Source organism: Petaurus breviceps, unplaced genomic scaffold (assembly GCF_028583685.1).
Source record: "Petaurus breviceps papuanus isolate PSGF00001 unplaced genomic scaffold, PetGlider_PUasm1.0 183, whole genome shotgun sequence".
NCBI classification, from domain to species: Eukaryota; Metazoa; Chordata; class Mammalia; order Diprotodontia; family Petauridae; genus Petaurus; species Petaurus breviceps.
The window spans coordinates 13230804-13252496 of record NW_027185791.1 but is presented as its reverse complement, the minus strand read 5'-3'; the positions used below and the strand labels follow the sequence as shown (position 1 = coordinate 13252496).

Genomic DNA, 21693 nt, shown 5'->3' with positions numbered 1-21693 from the left:
TCATGAACTATGAGTGTGAAACCTTTTAGTGTTAGGTCCAAATCCTATTTTCCAATCCATGTTTTCCTTCTTTGTGCCCACCTTAGCATCTGTTCATCCATGATCACAATTTCATCTGCCCTAAGACTACTTTCTGATAGGCAGGTCAATTTGCTCAAAGTTTAGTAAGAAGTTCAGAAATTTCCCCCACTCCCACCCTACCCCTTAGAAAACCTGTATGTGTTCATAACGCTTTAGTCAAAAAAGAAAAAAAATAGGACTATTCTAATCACAGAGAAGGATGTTTGAGTTCCCTTCCCCCACCCACCTCAACTCCCTGCATACATAGGGTGGAACATCTTTACAATTACTGTATAGCTAAAAAGAAAACAAATAAAACAAATGCCTATTTATCCTTAGCATTCATCTGGGCTACTGTCACAATCTTTAGAAGACTATGGTGCTCCTGTGTATTCAATCCCAGTTACTTATCTTTGCTTTCATTATCTAAAAGGGTCCTTTAAAAATCTGTTTTAATCAATGAGTTTCCTTTACATCTGTATCGGTTTCTTTAGGCAATGTGCATTCCTCCTCTGGTATCTTTAGAAGTTATTTTTAAATTAGGTATATTTTTAATTGACAAAAATCTATTTTCTTTCCCTCCACCTTCCTCAGCCCCACTCTAAAAAAACAAAAACAAAAGAAAAAAACATCTACTAACAGGCATAGGTAAGCAAAACACTTTCCTGCATTGTCCTTGTCTAAAAATATATACACGTCTCATTCTTGGCTCTTAGTCTGACGCTTCTGTGTCAGAGGTGGCCAGCAGGCTTCGTCATCAGTTCTCTGCTCTCATGGTTTGTCATTACTTTGATCACTGTTCTTAAGCCATTCAAAGCTGTTTTTAATTACAGTGACATGGTTATCACATACATTATTCTCCTGGTTCTTCCCACTTCACTCTGCATGATTTTATAGAAATCTCCTCAAGAGAATGACTCTTCTAGTTTCTTACAGCACAAGAACATTCCATTACATTCATATGCCATGATTTGTTCAGTCATTTTCCACTAATATTCCATCTCTTTGCTACCACAAAAAGTTGCCATAAATATGTTTATACAGAGGGAGCCAAATTTTCTTTCTTTTGTCTTTTTTAGTAGTGGTATTAATGGTCAAAGGGTATGCACGTTTTAGTAACTTTGGGAGCATAGTTCCAAATTGCTAGACTTCATAATTGTTGGATCAATCCAAAGCTCCACCAACAGGGCATTAATGTACATATTTTCTTGCAGCTACTCTAATTTTCAAAATCTTTTTTTTTATCAACTTGACCAATATGGTAGGTATGAGACAGAACTTAAGAGATGCTCTAATTTGCATTTCTCTAATGATTTGTGTTTTGGAGTAGTTTTACATGGCTATTGATCACTTTTATTTCTTCCTGAGAAAATTGCCTGTTAATAACCATGTACCATTTATCAGGTGGGCAATGGCTTTTATTCTTGTAAATTTGAATCGGTTTTTTATATATTTTGGGAATGAGAACCCTTATCAGAGAAACATTCTTGAAGAGAGTGCGTTAGCAGATGTTCAGATAGTTAAAATTCCTTATCACTTTAGCATCATGCTTCTATGGTATATTTTTTTCTCAATTTTCTATGTCCTGTTACCCCAATTTTTCATCTCTTTTCTCTTTTTGCCTAGGGAGTCTAAGGTATACCCTCCTGAAACCTACTGCTTCTTTTTCTACCTATTAATCCTCACACAAATGCTCTCCTTTATATTTCTCCCCTCAAGGAAGAAGATATATTCATACATGAAAGGCAGCATGGTTAGGGTTTTGAGCTAGAAGACCTGGTATCTGAAACCTGCCTGAGACGCCTAGCTAGCCTGCGTAATCATAGCACTTCACTTAATCATTCTAAGTCTCTGTTTCCTCATCTGTAGGAGCTTGAGAATCCTTGCATTCTCTCAAGATTGTTGTGAGGAAGTCTTTGCTAATCTGAAAGTACTGTGTAAATGTGCGCTATTGTTATTATTATTAGGCATTAAAATAATGCCTAAGAATAATCCGCTCCTCCTTTTATCTAAAATGCTATCCAGATTGAGACCTAAATCACAGTCCTGAGTCCTAGCCTACCAGATGTATCTTGGGGATATTTTTTGAGATCAAACTGGCATCACTGTGCAAAGATCTTCTGCTCCGACCCATTTGTTACCTCCCCACCCCCTTTTGTGCATCTCTATGTAGAAACCTGAGGTCATAGATTTTATTCACTTCTTATATATATATTCTCTTATGAATCACTGGTCCATTCATTTGCTTTTCTTTTTTCTATGTTGTATCTCATGCTCTCTATGTCTAGATCTAGATCTATATGCCCTCTGCATCTCTCTACTTAGTCTCTAGGCTCGTCAGATCTACATGGGGAGTTTTCTTTCCCTTTTTTGCTTGCTATTCATAAGACTCCAGACAAATATGTTTTTATCAGTCCTTGTTTAGGTATATTCCGTCTCTTTCCAGGAACCCATCATTCCTTTATTTTAAGTTGTCTTCCAGACATTCAAATCTCATTCTGATACAGCAATCTCTGTCAATTTTCACTTTCCAGATGTGCCTTTCTCTTTTGCTCCCCCTATATTCAATGAATGGTAGTAATAAAAATATCACCTGTACCCAAGATCTTTACTTTTTTTTTGGCCTAGGGTTTCAATATCGTTAGCAATACTTCTTATGTTCCTTCTAGTACAGGGGATCTTTATTTGGGTTCTACAAAACCTCAAGAATTCTGTAGGTAGATTTGGGGGTGTGGCATGAACTTGGATGGGAAAAATCTGTTTTTTAATTTTTGCTGTCTATGTATCTGTAAACTTTGCTAGGCTGCTTAAAGGAAGTCCATGACACAAAAAAAGGTTAAGAACTCCTATTTTCATAATATCATTTCTTCCTTTCCCCCCCTCTCCCCTCTCCCCCTAATCACCAGAAGTGGTCAGTGAGTTTTACAGTTCTTAGAAGAGTCTCTCTGTCGCATCTTGGATACATGATCCAAGTATTCAGTTGACCTCCTCATTGTTTATATAACAAATGGTCAATAAATAGTTTCCTCAATATCCCTCAGCATGGATTCACCAATCACTATGAAGCTCCTGTTGAAATATTATTGGGTAACCTTTCACTTGATGGTACCTATGGGTCCATGTTGTTATTCCTGCTTTATCTGGAGATGATACAGGAGACTCATCCCTCTGCTGCTTGTTTCATGTACTTCTATTCCGTCCTTCTGAGACAGGAATCCCCCCTGCCTCTTTTCTTCTTTGTTTCCTGCTTGAAATACTTCATCTATTCTTTTTTTTTTTTTAAGCAATCAGGGTTAAGTAACTTGCTCAAGGTTACACGGCCAGTTATTTCTGGGTGTGGTGCTCAGTATCTGAGCCCGGATTCGATCCCCAGGTCGTTCCAACACTGGAGCTGGTGCTCTTACTCGCTGAGCCACCTGGCTGCCCCTATTTCATCTATTCTTTCAGAGAATATTTCATTCTTCCTGATAACCTAAAGCATTGTTATATCCCTTTTGTTTTCTCCTCTAGAATAGTGACCATTTTACCTTCATAGCTTTTAGATGTTATTGCCAAAACAATCAATCAATAAGGGCCTACTACATGCCAGCATTGTGCTAAATACTGGAGATTCAATGAAAGGCAAAACTGTCCCTGTTTTCAAGGAACTCACAGTCTAATGGGAAGGGGAGGCGGGGAGAGTCAGCATGAAAACCATTATGTAAAGCAAGATATATACAGAATAAATTAGAGAAAATACCAGAGGGAAGGTACTGAATAATAAGTTGGTTTGAGAAAGGCTTCTCATACAAGATGGGATTTTAGCTGGGACTTGAAGGAAGCCAGGCATACTTTCTACCAGTCACAGTCCTCCATATTTGCCAGAAGTAAGCTCCATGGGTCTATCTTTTCTTTCTCATTGATCTTTTGGCTAATCCTTGTGTATGGCTAACTATTGTGCAAAACTACCCATTTGCTAGATATGAGATGTAAACATGATGATATCCATCTGCCTTGTTTCACTTTGCTCTTTGTTTCTAGATATTTCTTGGTCTTGTTGGGATTTCACCTTAATTTATTTGTGTGATAGATGTGAAGACGACATAAGAGCATATGATAAGATGTAATTACTTAATGAGATGTATAAACCATCATTCACTTTGCTACCATTCTCTAGAACTTTGATTTTCCTTCCTTTTCTGTTGATATTTCTGGCCCAATTTGGGGAGAGAAGAGACTTAATTTTAGAGGTTTACTAGAATTTCTATGTCAGAGAAACAATGATTTATATATAATACTTTAACATGCAGAATAGTATTCCCCTCCAATGATACCACTTTAGGGATACACTTCAGAAACCTTGAATCTCATGTTTCTTGGGACTAACTCGTTTTTTACTCTTCAAGTTTCAGAATGAATTCTTTTATATTTCTTATATGAAAGACGTTTTCAATGATGACCATGCGATGATGCACCGAACTGTATCCACAGAAGTCAAAAATTACACAGAAACAAAAGAAATAAGTAACCTCTTTGACTTATATATCTATAAAAAAGTAAGTGAAATTACTGATCTCATTTTGTTATGTACCTATTAAGAAGAATGGTTAAAAAGATGGGTTTGATAGTTTACAGAACAAATTGGCTACTGTAAAATTTTCATTGCATGTTATGCAATAGAAAACCTCTTTACAAAGTTAGGAACAAACTGATTTTTTTTTCAAATATAATCAATAATAATAACTAACATTTTATAGTGCTTTGAGGAATAAAAAGCACTTTACATATGATATCTCATTGAATCCTTACAACAACCATCTAAGATACATGCTATCTTTATCTGTTTTTTACGTATAAGGGAAGAAGATTAAAAGCAGTTAGGGGACTTGCCCAGGGACACACAGCTAGTAACTGTTTGAGACAAGATTTGAACTCATCTTCTGAACTCCAAGTCCAATTCTTTGCTATACCATATAGTCTCCTTACTCATATTGCACCGACTCAATATGTACCTAGCACTAATTATAAATGTTCTAAAGCAGCTTGTTATTTAAATGCAACGTATGATGGATCCTTTTGTAAGGTAGAGAATCTTTTTCTCACGTAAACAAATAACACGTATTTTGCCATTTTCTTTATTTTTTTTTATGCTAGGTTTTCTTTAAGTATAGGACACTTGAAGTTTAAGCTTCAACTCAAGGACAGCTTTAGGTTACTTTTCTAGCTTTTTTTTTTTTTAAGATAACACAGATACTGTGAGGGAAAATGGAATTCATTTTTAGCACATGTTGAGTACTCAGGCATTTGACTATATTTACAAAATGATTGTTGTTGTTCTATAAATACTTAATTTTATTCAAATATGTGCTGATTTTCTTGTGCTTCAGGGAAGTTGTGTAATCCGGATGATGTCAAATTTTCTTGGTGAGAATGTGTTCCTTAGAGGACTTGAAGTAAGTCTGAAAAATCTGAAGTTTTACAAAGAGTGTATGCTACCTTTTTGTATCTGCCATCATTCATTTAATCATAACTTCCATTTTTCCACAGTCATATTTGAAAACATTTGCATTCTCAAATGCTGAGCAAGATGATCTGTGGAATCATATTCAAATGGTACTTTTTCTTCTTTTTATTTATATAATCTTTAATATGTCCAGTGATTTACATTTGTTGTATTCTGTGAATGAATGAATGATTGAATGAAAAAAAATTTAATGTGCAATGTCCTGTGTACTGAATGGGGACATAAGTAGAAAAAATAGGACAGCCTCTACTGTTTAGGAGCCCATAGTCTTATGAGGAAGATGGTTTATAGATAGTTTTAGCTGAAAGTTGGATAGAAAATTCCTGTGGTCCATAGGGTAGTAATGTGGTATGGTGCAGTACTCTAACATCCAAAAACTGTGTGTGGGGGCAGCCAGGTGGCACAGTGAGTAAGAGCGCTGGCCCCAGAGTCTGGGTTCAGAGACCTGGGTTCAGTTCTGGCCTCAGATACTTAACACCCACACAAAATAACTGGCCATGTAACCTTGGGCAAGTTACTTAACCCCGATTGCTTAAAAAAAAAAAAACCAAAACTGTGTGTGGAGTTTTATTTATACCAAAAGACTATAGGAGAAAAATAACAGGATGTACATGAGGAAAGACTACTCAGCGTCGACCATTCAAGAAACCTAAGGTCTGAATCCAGTTGTAGCCTGTTGATGTATGGTGAATATTGGGTAGGATAGCAAAGGAATTTCTTAAAGAGGATGCTTTGCCAAAGGTTATTATTACATAATATTTATATGATTTTGTGTTTTTACAAAATAGGTTCTAGACAACCAGACTGAAGTTCTCTTGCCAGCATCAGTAAAAACCATAATGGACAAATGGACACACCAGAGTGGATTTCCAATTATAACATTAGATGTGTCTACTGGCATGGTCAACCAGCAACCATTTTTTCTCGCCAATAATAAAAACCAGATGACTCCCTTACACAAGTATATTGGTTTGACCTTCTTTATTTTATCTTTCTTTGGGACTGAGTTCTGCTCAGATGGAAAGCTGATGCTAGAGATGAGAAAGGAGTTCCCTTATTAAATACTGTGTACCCTCCTGGGTTTTGGAGGCTATGGGCTGGGACCCTCTCCCTGCAGGGCTGAATACGATTAGCATGGCTATGGGGTTGAGATGTAATTCTTCCCTTGAGGGTCAATGCAAAGTGAAGCTAGAGGCATATAAATCAGCTCAGAACTTTATCTGTATCTCCCCCTCTTTCAGACAGCAACAATTCATCACAAGAGGGTACAGGCAGCAGTGCAGAGAGATATGAGCGGCCATAGTTTAGTTTTGCTGAGAGACAAAAGGTTCTCTTTTAAAGGAGGTTCAGGAAACCAGTCTTTCTCCTCTGAACACTCTTCTAAGGAGTAACAATGAGGCTGCAGGAGACAAATATAAAAGACACAGATGATTGGAATTTGAGGAAGTTCATTACCATTTCCTGAGCTGGTTTTGTTTCTCAGTTCCAATTGTTATAAAATAGTGACACTAATCAATAAATTTCAATTAGATTTCAGTGGGGATTTTCCCATCCTCATCAGTTCCCAATGAAGGAGTAACTTTATCTGCATCCCATAGAAATAGGAAGATATTACCTGTATTGTTTCCTTAAGACCTATCTGTAAAGGAATAGTAAGATCTTTGAGAATCAGTAGAAATCTTAATTATAGACATACAAGTTAGCTGAGTCCCACAGAAACTTGGAGAGTAAGAATTTTAATAAGAAGGCAAAATCTATAAAGTACAATTAGTGTATTTCTTCAGGAGATTGGCACTTACTCATTTGCCATTAGGGAAATTATTCTGTTCGTATATTTAAACAAATATGGGAAGGCCTATTGAACATTTTTCAAGTTGATAAATATTTTGAAGCTATTGGTGAGATTGATTTGTTTCTTTTTTCCTAACTATCTCTGCACTTTTTTTTTTTTTTGGTGGGGGATGATCTAATTCAATTCTTCTCTACAAATATCTGAGGGGAACCTATTGCATACAAGATATTATAAAAAGATACAGTGATGAATAAGTTATATTCCCCTGTCTTCAAGTATCTTACAATCTAGTTATCACAGGTAGTTTTGTGTATATCAGCAACTGACTGGCATCCTTCAGGGAAGCCAACTAGCTGAATATGTAGCATGAACTCTATTTGTGAATTAACCTGCTAAGATCCTATGTAAATAGCTTTCCTAACAGTGTCTTTAGTTGGCTTTCTAGTTTATAACTAAGTATGACAAAGCATAAAGTCAAAAGAAGAAAGTAGAATGGAATGAGAGGGAAGTAGGAAATACAAATAGAAGGCAGGATGCTTTGGCAGAAGTGTAGGAATATCAAGATGACAAAAAGGAGGCAAGGAGAGCTAAAATCTGGTGACCTGACTTTTAACATTTCATTTTCTATTTATTTGGAATGTATTTGATTTTACATGAAAATTAACCAAAAATTCATTTTTCTTCCAATAAGTAAAACATGGATTGTCCCCATTACTTGGACAAAGAGTGGAATTGTACAACCACTAGTCTGGCTAGATAAAAGCAGCAGTAAGTGTCTTCCTTCCCCACTTTCTTTTTTTAAAAATGCTTCATATATATGTATATTATATATGTTATAAGAAGAATTTAAAATCAATTGCTTTTGGAAAACATCACATTTGAAACTAAAATAGCACATAAATCTTCAATGAGAATATAACTTTAATTGAAAAGTATTGTGTATACAAAAAAAAAGACAATTCAGTACAGAGTTTTCATTTTAATCAAGCAAGAAGTCACTGAGTAACCAGCTCTTTTGTCTTTGCTTTGGTACATCTGTGGTTTAGAAATGACAATGTATAAATGTACGTATGTACATTAAATACTAATGAGAAACAATTTAAAAACATTATTAAAAAATCTACTTTTGCAGAAGTATTTCCTGAAATGCAACTATCAGATTTGGAACAGGACTGGGTGACTTTAAATTTGAATACAACTGGATATTATATTGTTAATTATGATCAATTGGCTTGGAAGAAAATAAGCTTGTTGCTTGAAAAAGATCCAAAGGTAAGTAATCAACTTTAACTTTTTGTACATTTTAATTATTCATATAAGCAATGTGTTCTGTTCTTTTATCTGTTGGAGGCTAAGTAGGATTTCTTACCCTGAGGTCTGTGAACTTTAAAAAAAATTCTGATAACTATATTTCATTAATTTGGTTCCGATGAAATCCTATGTACTTTATTTTTGCAATTTAAAACATTATTCTAAGAGGGAATCTATTGACTTCACCAGACTACCAATGGCACAAAGTCATGACACAAAGTTAAAAACTCCTACTATACAGCAATATACCTATAGGAGATATTTCTGGGAGAGGAGAATTTGTTTTAGTCCCCTGACAGTTGATTTTTCCTCTTGACCTTGTGAAATGGCTTTTGGATTTTTTTCCTTCAAAATTTACTGACATTTTAGTTGGTTTTAAATGTGATTTCACTAGTTTGGAATAAGGCAGCTAGGTGGCACCAGGAAGACCAAAAAAACTTCAGATCCAGCCTCAGATACTAGCCAGTCACTTAACCTTTGTTGTCCTTAGTTTTCTTATCTGTAAAATGGGGATAATAATAGCACCTACCTCCCAGGGTAAAATAAAATAAGAGAATATTTGTAAATTCATAATATTTGTAATACTACAAAATTTTGTAAATTTACAAAAAGAGATGCAAACCTTACAGCTCTATCTAAATGCTAGGTGGTTAGTGTTTGTATTTAGACAGGATCAGACTACTAAAAGGCTATTGACAAAGGAGCTTTATTACTCTGACTCTTCAAAGTTAGTATGATAGAATTTCCTGATGGGGAGGGATAATATGACAACATTTGAACAGCTGTAGAACCTGGACTTACATGTAGTCTGTTTGGTGATAGTTCATGCTATAACAGAGCAGATCTACACAAAATTGTTTTCTAAAGAAAAAATGTAGATGAGAGATTCTCTCCCCACCTGCCCCATTTCCTGAGAGTCGTTCCACCCTTTAGCACCCAAAGATAATAATTATTACTCACATTTATCAAGTACTTTAAGGTTTAAATAGTGCTCTCCCCATTAAAAACTCTGGTGAGGGAGATAGTGTGTATATCATTTTCTAAATGACAGAACACCTCAAGGGTGGACTCAAGTTTCTTGGCTCTATATCTGGTCTTCTTTTCACTTGACTCTGTTACCTAGAAGTATTCCAAGAGACCCATTTAGGAAAACAAAATAAAACAAAACAAACTAAGAATTGGCGTTATCCCGAAGTGAAATGGGCTTCCTCAGGAGGTAGGAGGGGTAAGATGACTAATTGTAGGTTATGTTATAGCAAACATTCCTTTTGGGGTAGAGGTTGGACTAGATAACCCCTAAAGTCCCTTCCAACTCTAAAATTTGTAGTTCTGTGAAATTTACCTCATTGAAAAATATATTCTAAACAATCTGGTCTTTATGTCAATTAGTACTTGTTATAGATACCGATGAGGATGGGCTATTAGGGAAGTGTATCTTAAAATCTGAGTGACTGATAGTCTTAATTTTTATCATTAAATTTTATCTTCTTTTTGATGCATTTTGTTTTTTAATCACATTAATTTCTGAATATGTCCTTCCCCTTTCTGAAATAACAAAGTGTTAGAGTCTAAGATTAAAAGAAAGAAATTTGGGAAAGCCAACCAAAACATTGACAGTTTCTGACAGTATAAGCAATATTCCGCATCCATGGTCCTCCATATCATCAATGAAGGGAGAGAGGTAGATATTCCCAACTCCTCTTAGGAATCAAGCTTTGTCATTATAGTCACACAACAGTTGGTTTCTTTTTCCTTTTTTCTTTTCAATACATTCCATTGTTGTAGTCACATAAATTGTTTTTCTGGGTTTCCTTGCTTTCCTCTGCTTTCGTTCTTATGTATCACCATTCTTCTCTAGATTTTTTTATATCTGTTGTTTTTTACAGCATTGCATTGATGTGCCATGATTTGATTGGCCATCCCCTAACGGACAGGAGCCTACTTTGTTTCTACTTCTTTGCTACCCCTAAGAAATGTTATTACTAACATTTGGGTGTATATGGGACCTTTCTTTCTGTCTTTAATAATGTATATTCAGTCTCTGGTTTAAAAGGGATGGACATTCTAGTCACTTTTCTGTGGCTTAATTGCAAATTTTAATTTATTTTTACTGAAGTTGAATAAGAAACCATATAAAATCTCGTGAGTTTTGCAAGCATTCATCAAAATTGTCAGACATTTATTAATTTATAAAAGCATTCTTCTCCATGAAAAACTGGTCATTGCATTACTGGCTTCTTATGTTCAAGAGTCAATTTATTTATTAAAGAACTTAAATGAAATCATTTATTTGAAAAACACAATTGGTTGAACAAATAAATAATAGCAGGAGAGAAATCTGCTTACAGATTTCCATAATTCTTATAAATATTGAATGTAAGAGGTGGCACAGTGGCTAGAACGTTGGGCCTGGAGTCAGGAAGACCTGAGTTCAAATGTGGCCTCAGACACTTACTAGCTTTGTGACCCTGGGTAAGTCATTTAACCCAAGTTTCCTCATCTGTAAAATGAACTAGAGAAGGAAATGGCAAGCCACTCCAGTATCTTTGCCAAGAAAACCCTAAATGGGGTCATGAAGAGTCAGATATGATTGAAAAAGACTCAACAATAACAACAAAATTGAATGTAAGAAATGTATGAAATGTTATTACTATTTACTTGTCCTGAAGCTGTAGTGGATCATCTAACCAGAAAAACCAAGCTTGACTGAGTCAGCTGCTATCCTTTCAAGTCAATTCAACTCATCAGATATTTACCTGAATACTCACCCAGCACTGTCCTGGCACTTAGGAAGAAATGAAAACAAGAAACAACTCGCTTCTGCCCTCCCAGGGATAGCAGTTGTATATAAGATAAAACAAAGGAGAATAAATTAAATTTTATTACAAATGCAAATAAAGTACAATGAATGCTTTGGGGAGAGAAGCTTAAAAGGACATTCTGAGGGGAAACTTGTTAGTATCTATGCTAGGTTATTTGGAGAAAACAGGTGAGCGACCCTGAGTATCCCAGGTTCTTAAAGGACATCTCCCCTCCTCCTGCCCCTCCCCCAAGTGACACAGAAGCACCCGTTAACGCGAGAACCTGACCATCGAGAGTCTAGATGGTCTCCTTCTTGCCCTGGTGGCAGATGATAAATGCTCATATTTCAATAGGTTGTTCAGTTGTGATGGACTCTTCGGGACCTCATGGACAATGTCCATGGGGTTTCTTGGCAAAGATCCTGGAGTGTTTTGCCATTTCTTTCTCCAGTGTGTCCCCATTTTACAAATGAGGAACTGAAGGGTTAAGTGACTTACCCAGGGCCACACAACTAGTAAGTGTCTGAGCCAGGGTTTGAACTCAGATCTTCCTGACTCCAGGCCTAGAGCTCTATCCGCTGTGCCATTTGGTTGCCCCTTTTCCAAACTGACAAATCTCTGTTATAAAAAAATAACCTGGCGAGAAAGTGAAAATATTATTCCTGTCTATAGTTGAGGAGTATATGTAGAATGCTTTGCAAACCTTAAAGTACCATGTAAATATGAGCCGAGACAGAAAAAGATTAAAGGACTTCCCATGGTCACAGAGCTAGATAGAGCTCAATGTGGGATTCAAACCCAGGTCTCCTGACTCAGGTCCAGCATTCTTCTCATTGCCTAACACTATTCTACTCCCCCATAATATATAAGTTGGCCAAATATCTTGGAAATTAGCATCTTGAAAATGATTGCATGATCCAATTAATGGACCAGTTATTTCAAGTAGCATTTGGTATAATTAGCCAACAAGTATTTATGGAGCATCTCTTAGATTAATTTGGACAACCCATTGGATTTCATTGTAATAATTCATGTTTTATAGAGCACTTAAAGTTTTTCAAAGCATTTTGCTCACAACCCTTTGATGCAGATATCTATCACTGAAGTTTCAAAAATTAGATTTACTGATTTATTTTTCAATAGGATATGCAAGGTACATATTATCACCCTCTTTTACAGATGAGGGAAACTGAGACCCAAACATCACCCAGCTCATCAATGGCAGGGCTAGGACTTCAACCCAGTTCCTCTGACTTTTAAGGCCAGTTTTCTCTCTATGATGCCATGCTAATGATGCAAGCACTTATTAAAAACAAACACAATAAATGTTTATTAAGTATTAATCGACATTTAAAAAGATTGATTTTCTCCCTGAACACATTTTGTTCTAACGCTGTAGTTTCTGTTTTTATACAGGCTATTCCAGCCACTGATCGGATGAAGCTGATTGATGATGCTTTTAGATTGTCTCAGTGAGTATTTTTTTCCTAATGACTTTGTCATATTTTAGGGGATCTTGTTTAAAAAAAAAAAACATTTACCACTCTCATGTTTATTTCTTAAAATATATAGCTCTTATGCTGTTTCAATGAAGATGACGTTTTTTGTCTACATCGTCATTTTGTTGCAGTGAGGCCGTAGTCGTAATGGAGCTTAACTCATATTTCCCAAAATGTTGCAGGATGATACTGTGATTTTATTTAGAGTATTTGCTATAGATGAACTACTGAGTATATTGCGTGATAAGGGAATGCATGCTTTGATATTGCAAGGGTCTGTGAGCTCATCTGTGGGGATGTTCCTTCTACCAATTGTAATGTAATGCCAAGGAAAGGCAACTTCCCAAGGTTCAGAATACCAGCATAGGTGCTCTCCCATTTTATTCAGTGACAAAGTAAGAACAGAGAAGATCAAAATATGACATCATTCAAAATACAGCATTTACTAAGGGTGATTAAATAATCTCCAAGGACTACCCCACCCCAGGACCTTCCACTCATTCAATCAATTACAAAGTCCCAGTTCTAAATACCACTCCACCCCTAGGCTGTACCTTCATTTAGTCCACCACAAAGCCCCTCTTCTCAAATGGAGATTAGTTTCCAAACATAAGTAAAGTACATTCATTTGTTCAACCATAGAACACAAAAAGGTCAAAAGTTCCCCACCCCTGGATCACAATTGAATCTACCCCAGAGTTACATCAAGTTTAAGCATAGCACTTAATACCCAAATGGAGGTCTTTTCTTCATCTTCACAGGAGGCAAGTTCTCAGCAATCTTAGTTCCTGGGGAGACAAGGCTTAGCAAGGCCACAAGATACATTGCCAGTCCCTTCATTGATTCATCCTCTGTCTGCAGAACAGTCCTAGAACCCCTGAAAACATTAGCAAAACCCTCTCCCACGATTTCTGTAAACATACAACAAGAAAATCCTTCGTCAGGGCTTCTGAACCAACAGAAAGGTTCCCAGACCCCTGCAACAACAGCACTGTCCTTCACCAGTGGACAGTATTCACTCTGTCTGCAGGACAGTCTCAGGAGCTCTTAGCCAACAGCCAGGTTCCAGGGCCTCTTCACCAACAGGACTGTCTTTCACCAGTGGACAAATCTGGCAAAACAACATCAAAACAGACAGACAAAGTACCAGCAAAACAGCCATGTCTCCTCAGTCCTTGGCAGCTCCGGGGGCAGGTCTCAAAAGTCCAGGGCAATTCAAAGTGGCCCTCAGCAATCCTCTCAGTCTCTCTCTGCCTCCACGAGGGTGCTGCTTCCAAAAAGTTCTTCTGCCTCTCTCTTGTCTCTCCAAATCTATGTCACCAGCTCCTCCCAGTTCAGGACTCTCCTTTCACATCAACAAGTCCATCCCACAGGTGGGATTAACAAGCTCTGGGTTTTAACACAATCAGTTTGAAAATCAAGCCAATACAGGGGGATCTTTATATTCCATTACTATCACACCAATGTAGACTGGAAGCCCTCCATACCTTACTAGACAGTCTGGGAGTTATTGTTTGTTACAAGAAATCTTTTTGGATACAACTTTTTGTCATTGAGCTTCTCCTAACATATCTGAATTGACCCCTGGAAGACAGGCTCTCTCTAGACAGGTACACAGAGCTTTTCCAACTCAGTAGCAAGACTGAGAATAACTTGTCATTGCTGGCCTATTCTGTGATAGCTAAGGGTCACGGTCACCTTTGTGCCATGATGAAGTACCGAAGGAGCACTTTAGTAAAAGAAAACAATGCCTATTCAAAATTAAGAGTGTTTACAGTAAAGAATCTAGGATTTAAGAAAGCGTCCCCTCCCCTCCCTGCTTTTTTTCTACTACCATATCTCTTAAATGAGTGGTCTACACTCATTGCTTCCATTTACTTATCACGAATACCAACTTCATTCCTTGACATTTGTTACCCTTTCATACTCCTTTATTCCAGTTGAGTTAGAAATGATGTTACTAATCAATCAATCAACAAACAAACACTTATTAAGTATTTTTTGTGTGTTTGAGGTACACAGTGCTGAGTATAGGGGATGAAAAGAAAAAAGCAAAAGACAGTCTGTACTCTCAAGGAACCTGAAATCTAACAATAGCTAGCACCTATATAGCTCTTTAAGCAAAGTACTTTACAAATATTATCCCATTTTATTCTATAACAACCCTGGGAGGCAGGTGCTATTATTATCCCCATTTTACAGATGGGAAAACTGAGGCAGACAAAGGTGAAGTGACTTGCCCAAGTAGATACAGCTAGTAATTGTCCGAAGCTGGATTTGAACTGGGAAGTTTTTCTCACTTTGATTCAAAATCTGCCTCTCCCATCTACTGCTTTTAGTTTTCTTTTCCAGCATTAAGCAGAAAAATCAAATTTCTTTTTCCAATACATCAACTGAAGATTATTATCACTTCCCCCTTTAGGGCTTCTCTTCTTCAGGCTAAATACCCTAGTTCTTGCAGGTAGTCCTTGTTTGGTATAGTTTCAAGTTCTCTCAACATCCTGATTGTCTCCCTCTGGATACCCTCCAGGTTATCAGTGCTCCTTCTGAAATGAGCCAACTAAAACTAGATGCAATATCCCCGATACGTCTCTCCTTATTAGAATGTAAGCTCCTAGAGGGAAGGCACCGTCTTTGCTTTTGTATTTGTATCTGTAGTGCAACCCCCAACACATGGTAAGCACTCAATGCCTTTTCACTTATTCTTTTTTTTTTTTTGCTTTTTGGAGGGGGAAGGCAATTGGGGTTAAGTGACTTGCCCAAGGTCACACGGCTAGTAAGTGTGTCACATGTCTGAGGCCGGATTTGAACTCAGGTCCTCCTGACAACAGGGACAGTGTTCTATTCACTGTGCCACCTAGCCACCCCCCCCCATTATTCATATTTTCTAGTGGGTGCAAAGTACAGTGAAATCCCTCCTCCTACCTCTGAAAGCCATTAATGCTACCTAAGATCACACTGGCTTTTTTGGCTGAGTCAAGTTGTGCCTATAGTCCACTAAAATCCATAAACCTTTTTTCATATGAACTTCTTTCTACCTATTCTGTCCTTGGGTGTTTGTTTTTTGGTTTTGTTTTTTTCACCTAAATGCAGGACTTTATATTTTTATCACTATTGAGTTTCCTCTGGTTAGCTTCAGTCTACTGTTACCACCTGTTAAGATCTCTTAGGATTCAAATTATGTAATTTGCTGTATATCAAGGCAGCTAGATGGCTCACTGGACAGAGAGCCGGCCCCGGAGTGATGAAGACCTGAGTTCATATCCTTCTTCAGACAGTTACAAGCTGTGTGACCCTGAACAAGTCACTTAGCCTCTGGATTCCTTAGTTTCCTCAGCTGTGAAATGGAGATGACAGTAACTCCTACCTCCCACAATTGTGAGGATCAAATGACATATGATTTGTCAAGGGCTTAGCACAGTGCCTGGCATATCGTTGGTGCTTATTTTTCTTCCTTTCCTATTGTATGATCAGTCCTTTTACCCCCTTTTCTATGAGCACTATTTTTCTTCCTCTTCCTGTGTGTGATCCCGAGGCTGATTCCTTGATTCTCTGACCTATGCTCTCCATGCTCCCTCCTTTGCAGATTTTGCTTCTTTTTTTGGCCTTAGCTATAATTTCTAGGACATACAGTGCACCTTGCACATAGTAGGCTGCAACAAGTATTTGGTGAGGGCAGTGAGGAGAGCACTGGCCATGGAGTCAGGAGGACCTGAGTTCAAATCCAGCCTCAGACACTTAATACTTACTAGCCGTGTGACCTTGGGCAAGTCACTTAACCCCAATTGCCCTGCCTTCCCCCCTCCAAAAAAAAAGGATATTTGTTGATTGGCTACTATGATGACTTCTAATTTTCCTCTAATTCCTATGGAAAACAGCCTTATATTATACAGTATAAAGGAAAAGCAATGGATCAGGAGTAAGGAGACCTGGTTCCCAGCTCTAGCTCTGCCCGTTACTCCCTGTGTGACCTTGAGTTAGTCATATTACCTCTCTCAGTCCCAGTATCCTCATCTGTAAGGAACTAGACAAAATACTCTTTAATTACTCCTTTAGTAATCTGAATCTGTTTATCTAGGGAAAAGTTTTAAGATGTTTGAATGAAATGACTGATTTGATTAAACAGCTTTCTATGTCCACAAAAAATAGCACATACATATAAAATTAATTGAGTGATTCATTGACATCATCCATGCACAGAGGCACTTAGTTGGGGAGATTAACATATGCATGTGTACCCTATATTTTCACCTTTAGCTAGCCTGATTAAAAAGAAAAGGGAGGGAAAAAAATCAAATTAATAGCACCAAGAATGTAAAACCACAACAAAGAAGGAATGAAAAGAATAAAATTGAGAATTTTTTTTGAAGGGAGAAGGCAAAGCAATTAGAGTTAAACGACTTGCTTAAAGTCACCCAGCTAGTAATTGCAAATGTCTGAGACCAGATTTGAACTCAGGTCCTCCTGACTCCAGGGCTGGTGTTCTATTCACTGCCACCACCTAGTTGCCCCTGAGAATTTTTTTAAAAGATAATTATCTACAAAAATATAAAATACCCAATCTAACAGAATACCACATAGAGATCTTTAGCAATGTAATTTCAGAAAAGAAAACTGAACTAGGTATAAGAAACTACCCAAAGTGGGGGGAGGGACAAAAACAATAATCTTGGTCCAAATGGATGTACAGGTGAATTCAATAATACTTTTAAAGAATAATGAATATATTTAGATGAATCACTTTCAAAAATTAAGAAAGAAAGCACTCCACTAAATTCCTTTTAAGAGATATAGTCCTAATGCCTAAACCATGGAGGGATGAAGCAAAAAATAAAGCAACAAAACAAAACAAAAAATTAAAAAGCCCTCCAAAAACTATAGATTAATATCATTATTGAATATCAATTAAAGTATCTTAAATAAAATCCTAGCAAAAAAGACTGTAGCAATACATCCAGAAGAGTATCCATTATGATCAGCTTCATTTTGACGAGGGTTCATTTATACTCATTTTATTTATACTATACAAAGATGATTCAATTCTATATGTTCACAATTGAATTTGTCATTTTTTTTTCAAAATGCCTAACAATCTTCCTATTTTCCTTGATAACACCACTATTCTTTTAATCATCTACATTGGATTTAGATGATGAATTAAATTTTTTTTTGGTTGACTCAAAAGAGCAGAAATAAGAGCTTTGGGTAGATATTGAATCAAGGAAGATTTCAGTCCAGTGTAAGGTAAGATATCCACAAGTGCCCAGAATGCTAAACTTGAAGTCAGAAAGACTTGAGTTCAAATTCAGCCTCAAACACTTACTGTCCATGTGATCCTGGGCAAGTCATTTATCCTCTGTCTGCCTCAACTGCAAAATAGGAATAATAACCACCTACCTCCCAGTGTTATTGTGGGGATCAAATGAGAGGATATTTGCAAATTTAAAGTGCTGTATAAATGATAGCTATCATCATCATCATCATTATTCCTGATGAAACTATTAAAATGTAGAATGAACCATTTGGAATCCGGGGATGTTGAAGAGGGTCATTCTGCTCAGATATAAACTGGACACATGACACATTCTGAAGCCAACTTGTTAAATTCAGTGTCCTTTCAGATGGAAAGGCTTCACTTTCAGGCCCAACGAGGGGCTGCTTGTCTGTCAACAGAGAGAGAGAGTCATTCTCCAGAATTTTCTCTACCAGCTGATGATTTTTTTTTTGGCCATAGAAATTTATGCAACCTCTGCTAATATATAAAGGAATTGTGATCTGTGTGATGAAGGGACCACTCATGGGGGTGTTCAAGTTTAAAGTACTCATTTCACAGGTGGTTGAGGAGCTCAAAAGAAATCATGTATATAAATACACTTTGAAAACCTTAAGCATATATGGGGTTTTCATCTATGATTATTAAGGAAAATATGATTAGTACAGGAATAAGGAGTTTCTATTGGTTAATGTCATTTTGGGCTGGGATTTTCTGTATTTCTAGTAATTTTGACTTCCTAGGTAAAAAATTGAAATAGAAAACCCATCAACAATATTTGTTAAGTTATATTTTGACCATAATTTTTTACCTTTAAACTCTGACTTTTTAAATTATTCAGACATGATAACAATAGTTAGCATTTATATAATAACCTAAGGTTTTTAAAGTATTTTACCCATTGTACCTCACTTGATAAAAGCATTGACAAAATGTGGGAGGAAAACAATTTGTTTAACAAGTTGCTTTTTTTTTTCTAAACAAAACAGGCATGATTATATTGAAATTGAAATTGCCCTTGATTTAACCAAGTACCTTGCTAAGGAAGAAGAAGTCATAGTGTGGAATACAGTTTTGCAAAACCTACTCACTTCTAATATTTTTGTCAATTTGAACAACCACGATATATATCCCTTATTTAAGGTAACAGTTCTTTGATGCACATGAACAGTTTTCTTCCTCTGCTCAAATTGGCATGTTTGTGGCAGGTGCTCAAGGTGACTTCTTGTGATTCAGCATTCTTCTATACCCTAATAGGTTCTACTGAGGCTAAATAGCACCCCTCTGCCCTCCTCACCCCCAAAAAGGCTTTGGTAGAGGACTAATTTGAGTGGAAAATATGAAAGGGCTATTATTGAAAGGTGGCCCTTCCGGGAACTTGGTGTCCTTAGATTATAGCCCTTAGAGCAATACATGTAGTAGGGTATCATTTCCCTTAGAGCTAGATAGCTAGATGTGTAATATCAAAGATTGCTGTCTCTTAAAACTAAAGTCCAAAATTTTCTACTATATTTTCTTTCTTTCTTTCTTTCTTTCTTTTTTTTTTTTTTTTAGCAATCGGGGTTAAGTAACTTGCTCAAGGTTACATGGCCAGGTGTTTCTGGGTGGGTGCTAAGTATCTGAGCCCAGGATTCGATCGCCAGATCATCCTGACACTGGAGCCGGTGCTCTTACTCGTTGTGCTACCTGGCCGCCCCTCTACTATATTTTCTAACAAGAGAACTACAATGTTATTTCATTAACAGTTCCTAACTTTTTGCTTTTTTTGGAGTTCACTTAACTTTCTTTTAAGGATTAGATACGTAGATCAGTGTCTAGACTGTGAACAAAGAACTATAAGCCCAACAGTTATAAAAACCGTTTCCTTTCTCTTGTTTCAAGATGACTTCCAGACTGTTTAATAAGTATAAGCCTCTTAACTGGTTTTATCCATCATCAATAAGGAAGAGCTTCTATTTAGAGGAGAATACAACAGGGATGGAGAAGTCAATGCCAGTCAGTGAGTCAGTAAATATCTATTAAGCACCTACTATGTGCCAGGCACTGAGGAAGGCACGAGACAATCTCTTCAGGGGCTCAGAATCTAAGTAGAGGGACAAGAGGCAAATGACTATGTATAAATGGGTAATGCATAGGGTACAGAGGACATAATCACCAGAGGGAAAACACTAGAGTTGGGAGGGGCTAGGAAAAACTTACTGTAGAAGGGAGGAGTTTAGCTGGAACTTGGCCCATGAGGAAACAATTCCCTTTTCAGAGAATTCCAGGTTTAGAGAAAGTTATTTAATTCAGTCTCCTTAGCATGGAAGTGTCATGATGGAGGGCATATCAGAAAGAATATTTGAATGATTTTAATTATTTAACATATCAAATAAAAATTTCTGAAGAAAAAATATCACACCTTTAATAATCTGGCCATCATCTTTTTTGGTAAAAAAAGGTAATGTTAGGTAAATTCAACATTGGTTGTTAGTAGTAATATCTTTTCTTCTGTCATTTTAGAAATATTTATTAAAGAGACTTACCCCAATGTGGCATATTTATTCAACTAAAATTCGTGAAAATGACTTACAAGATGATGTTATGGCTGTGTAAGTATTATTTTAACTATAGATGATTGAATGAAATTATTGCTTTGAATAAGCAGCACATACAGTATTGACTTGAGTGAGTATCACATATATATTTAATTAATAGAGAAATTTGTTGACATCCACAGAAGCACTCTTATTGGGGGTGGGGGGGAAGCCTGAAAATTTATAGTTTTGGAGGTAAACATACACACATAAAAGTGTGTTGTTTTGCACATATAAACCTTGGACTATTGAACCACAGCCAGGAAGTATATACATTCCAAGTTGTTTTGCAAGTAGAAGGGATGAATCATGTGGAACAGGACCAGTCTTTTCAGTGTGATTTGAAATGCTTGGTAGGTTCAAAAGCAAACACCAATAAAAAAACATCCCTTGTTTATCCTTGATACTTAACATTCTGTTCTTATGAAAATAACTCTAGGAAGTTTATACACATCACATTTATACTTTAATGTAAATAAGTTTATCTGCTCTTTTGAAAGGTATTTGGATAGGACAAAGCAAAAAAAAAAAAAAAAAGGACCTGAAGACATCAGTAGCCTGGAAAAATAGTTGAATGGGGTCGCCATGTGTGGAGATAGAGGCTGACGGGGAAGGGCAAAAGGAGAGACTGAAGGCAAACCGCCTATTTTCCTGCTTTTTGCCTGGTTAAGCCACTCACTTTCTTTTTCTCTGGCCTTTCATGACCAATATCCTACAGGTGTGAAATTTATTGCTATCATTTATGGGTAGGACTAGGGAGCAGAATTTGTAGGATAGAAGATACTCCCTGTTTCACGGCTGTGTGTGCATGTGTATGTGTATTTATAGCTTCATTGATATCCCTCAAAGGCACAGGTGAGGGTTATCCATATGTCTATA

The 21693-nt window shown here is 36.8% G+C and overlaps 1 protein-coding gene across 1 annotated transcript in view; it reads left to right on the top strand.

Moving 5' to 3' along the window:
- The window catches only part of LVRN (laeverin), a 53778-nt gene that overhangs the window by 21547 nt on the left and 10538 nt on the right, over positions 1-21693 (top strand). Inside the window, exons 7-15 of the mRNA XM_069087754.1 lie at positions 4446-4595; positions 5427-5492; positions 5587-5652; positions 6352-6524; positions 8047-8123; positions 8488-8627; positions 12884-12939; positions 19228-19381; positions 20741-20829. Of these exons, the coding sequence (XP_068943855.1) occupies positions 4446-4595; positions 5427-5492; positions 5587-5652; positions 6352-6524; positions 8047-8123; positions 8488-8627; positions 12884-12939; positions 19228-19381; positions 20741-20829 (971 nt within the window). The remainder of the gene's footprint in view (positions 1-4445; positions 4596-5426; positions 5493-5586; positions 5653-6351; positions 6525-8046; positions 8124-8487; positions 8628-12883; positions 12940-19227; positions 19382-20740; positions 20830-21693) is intronic.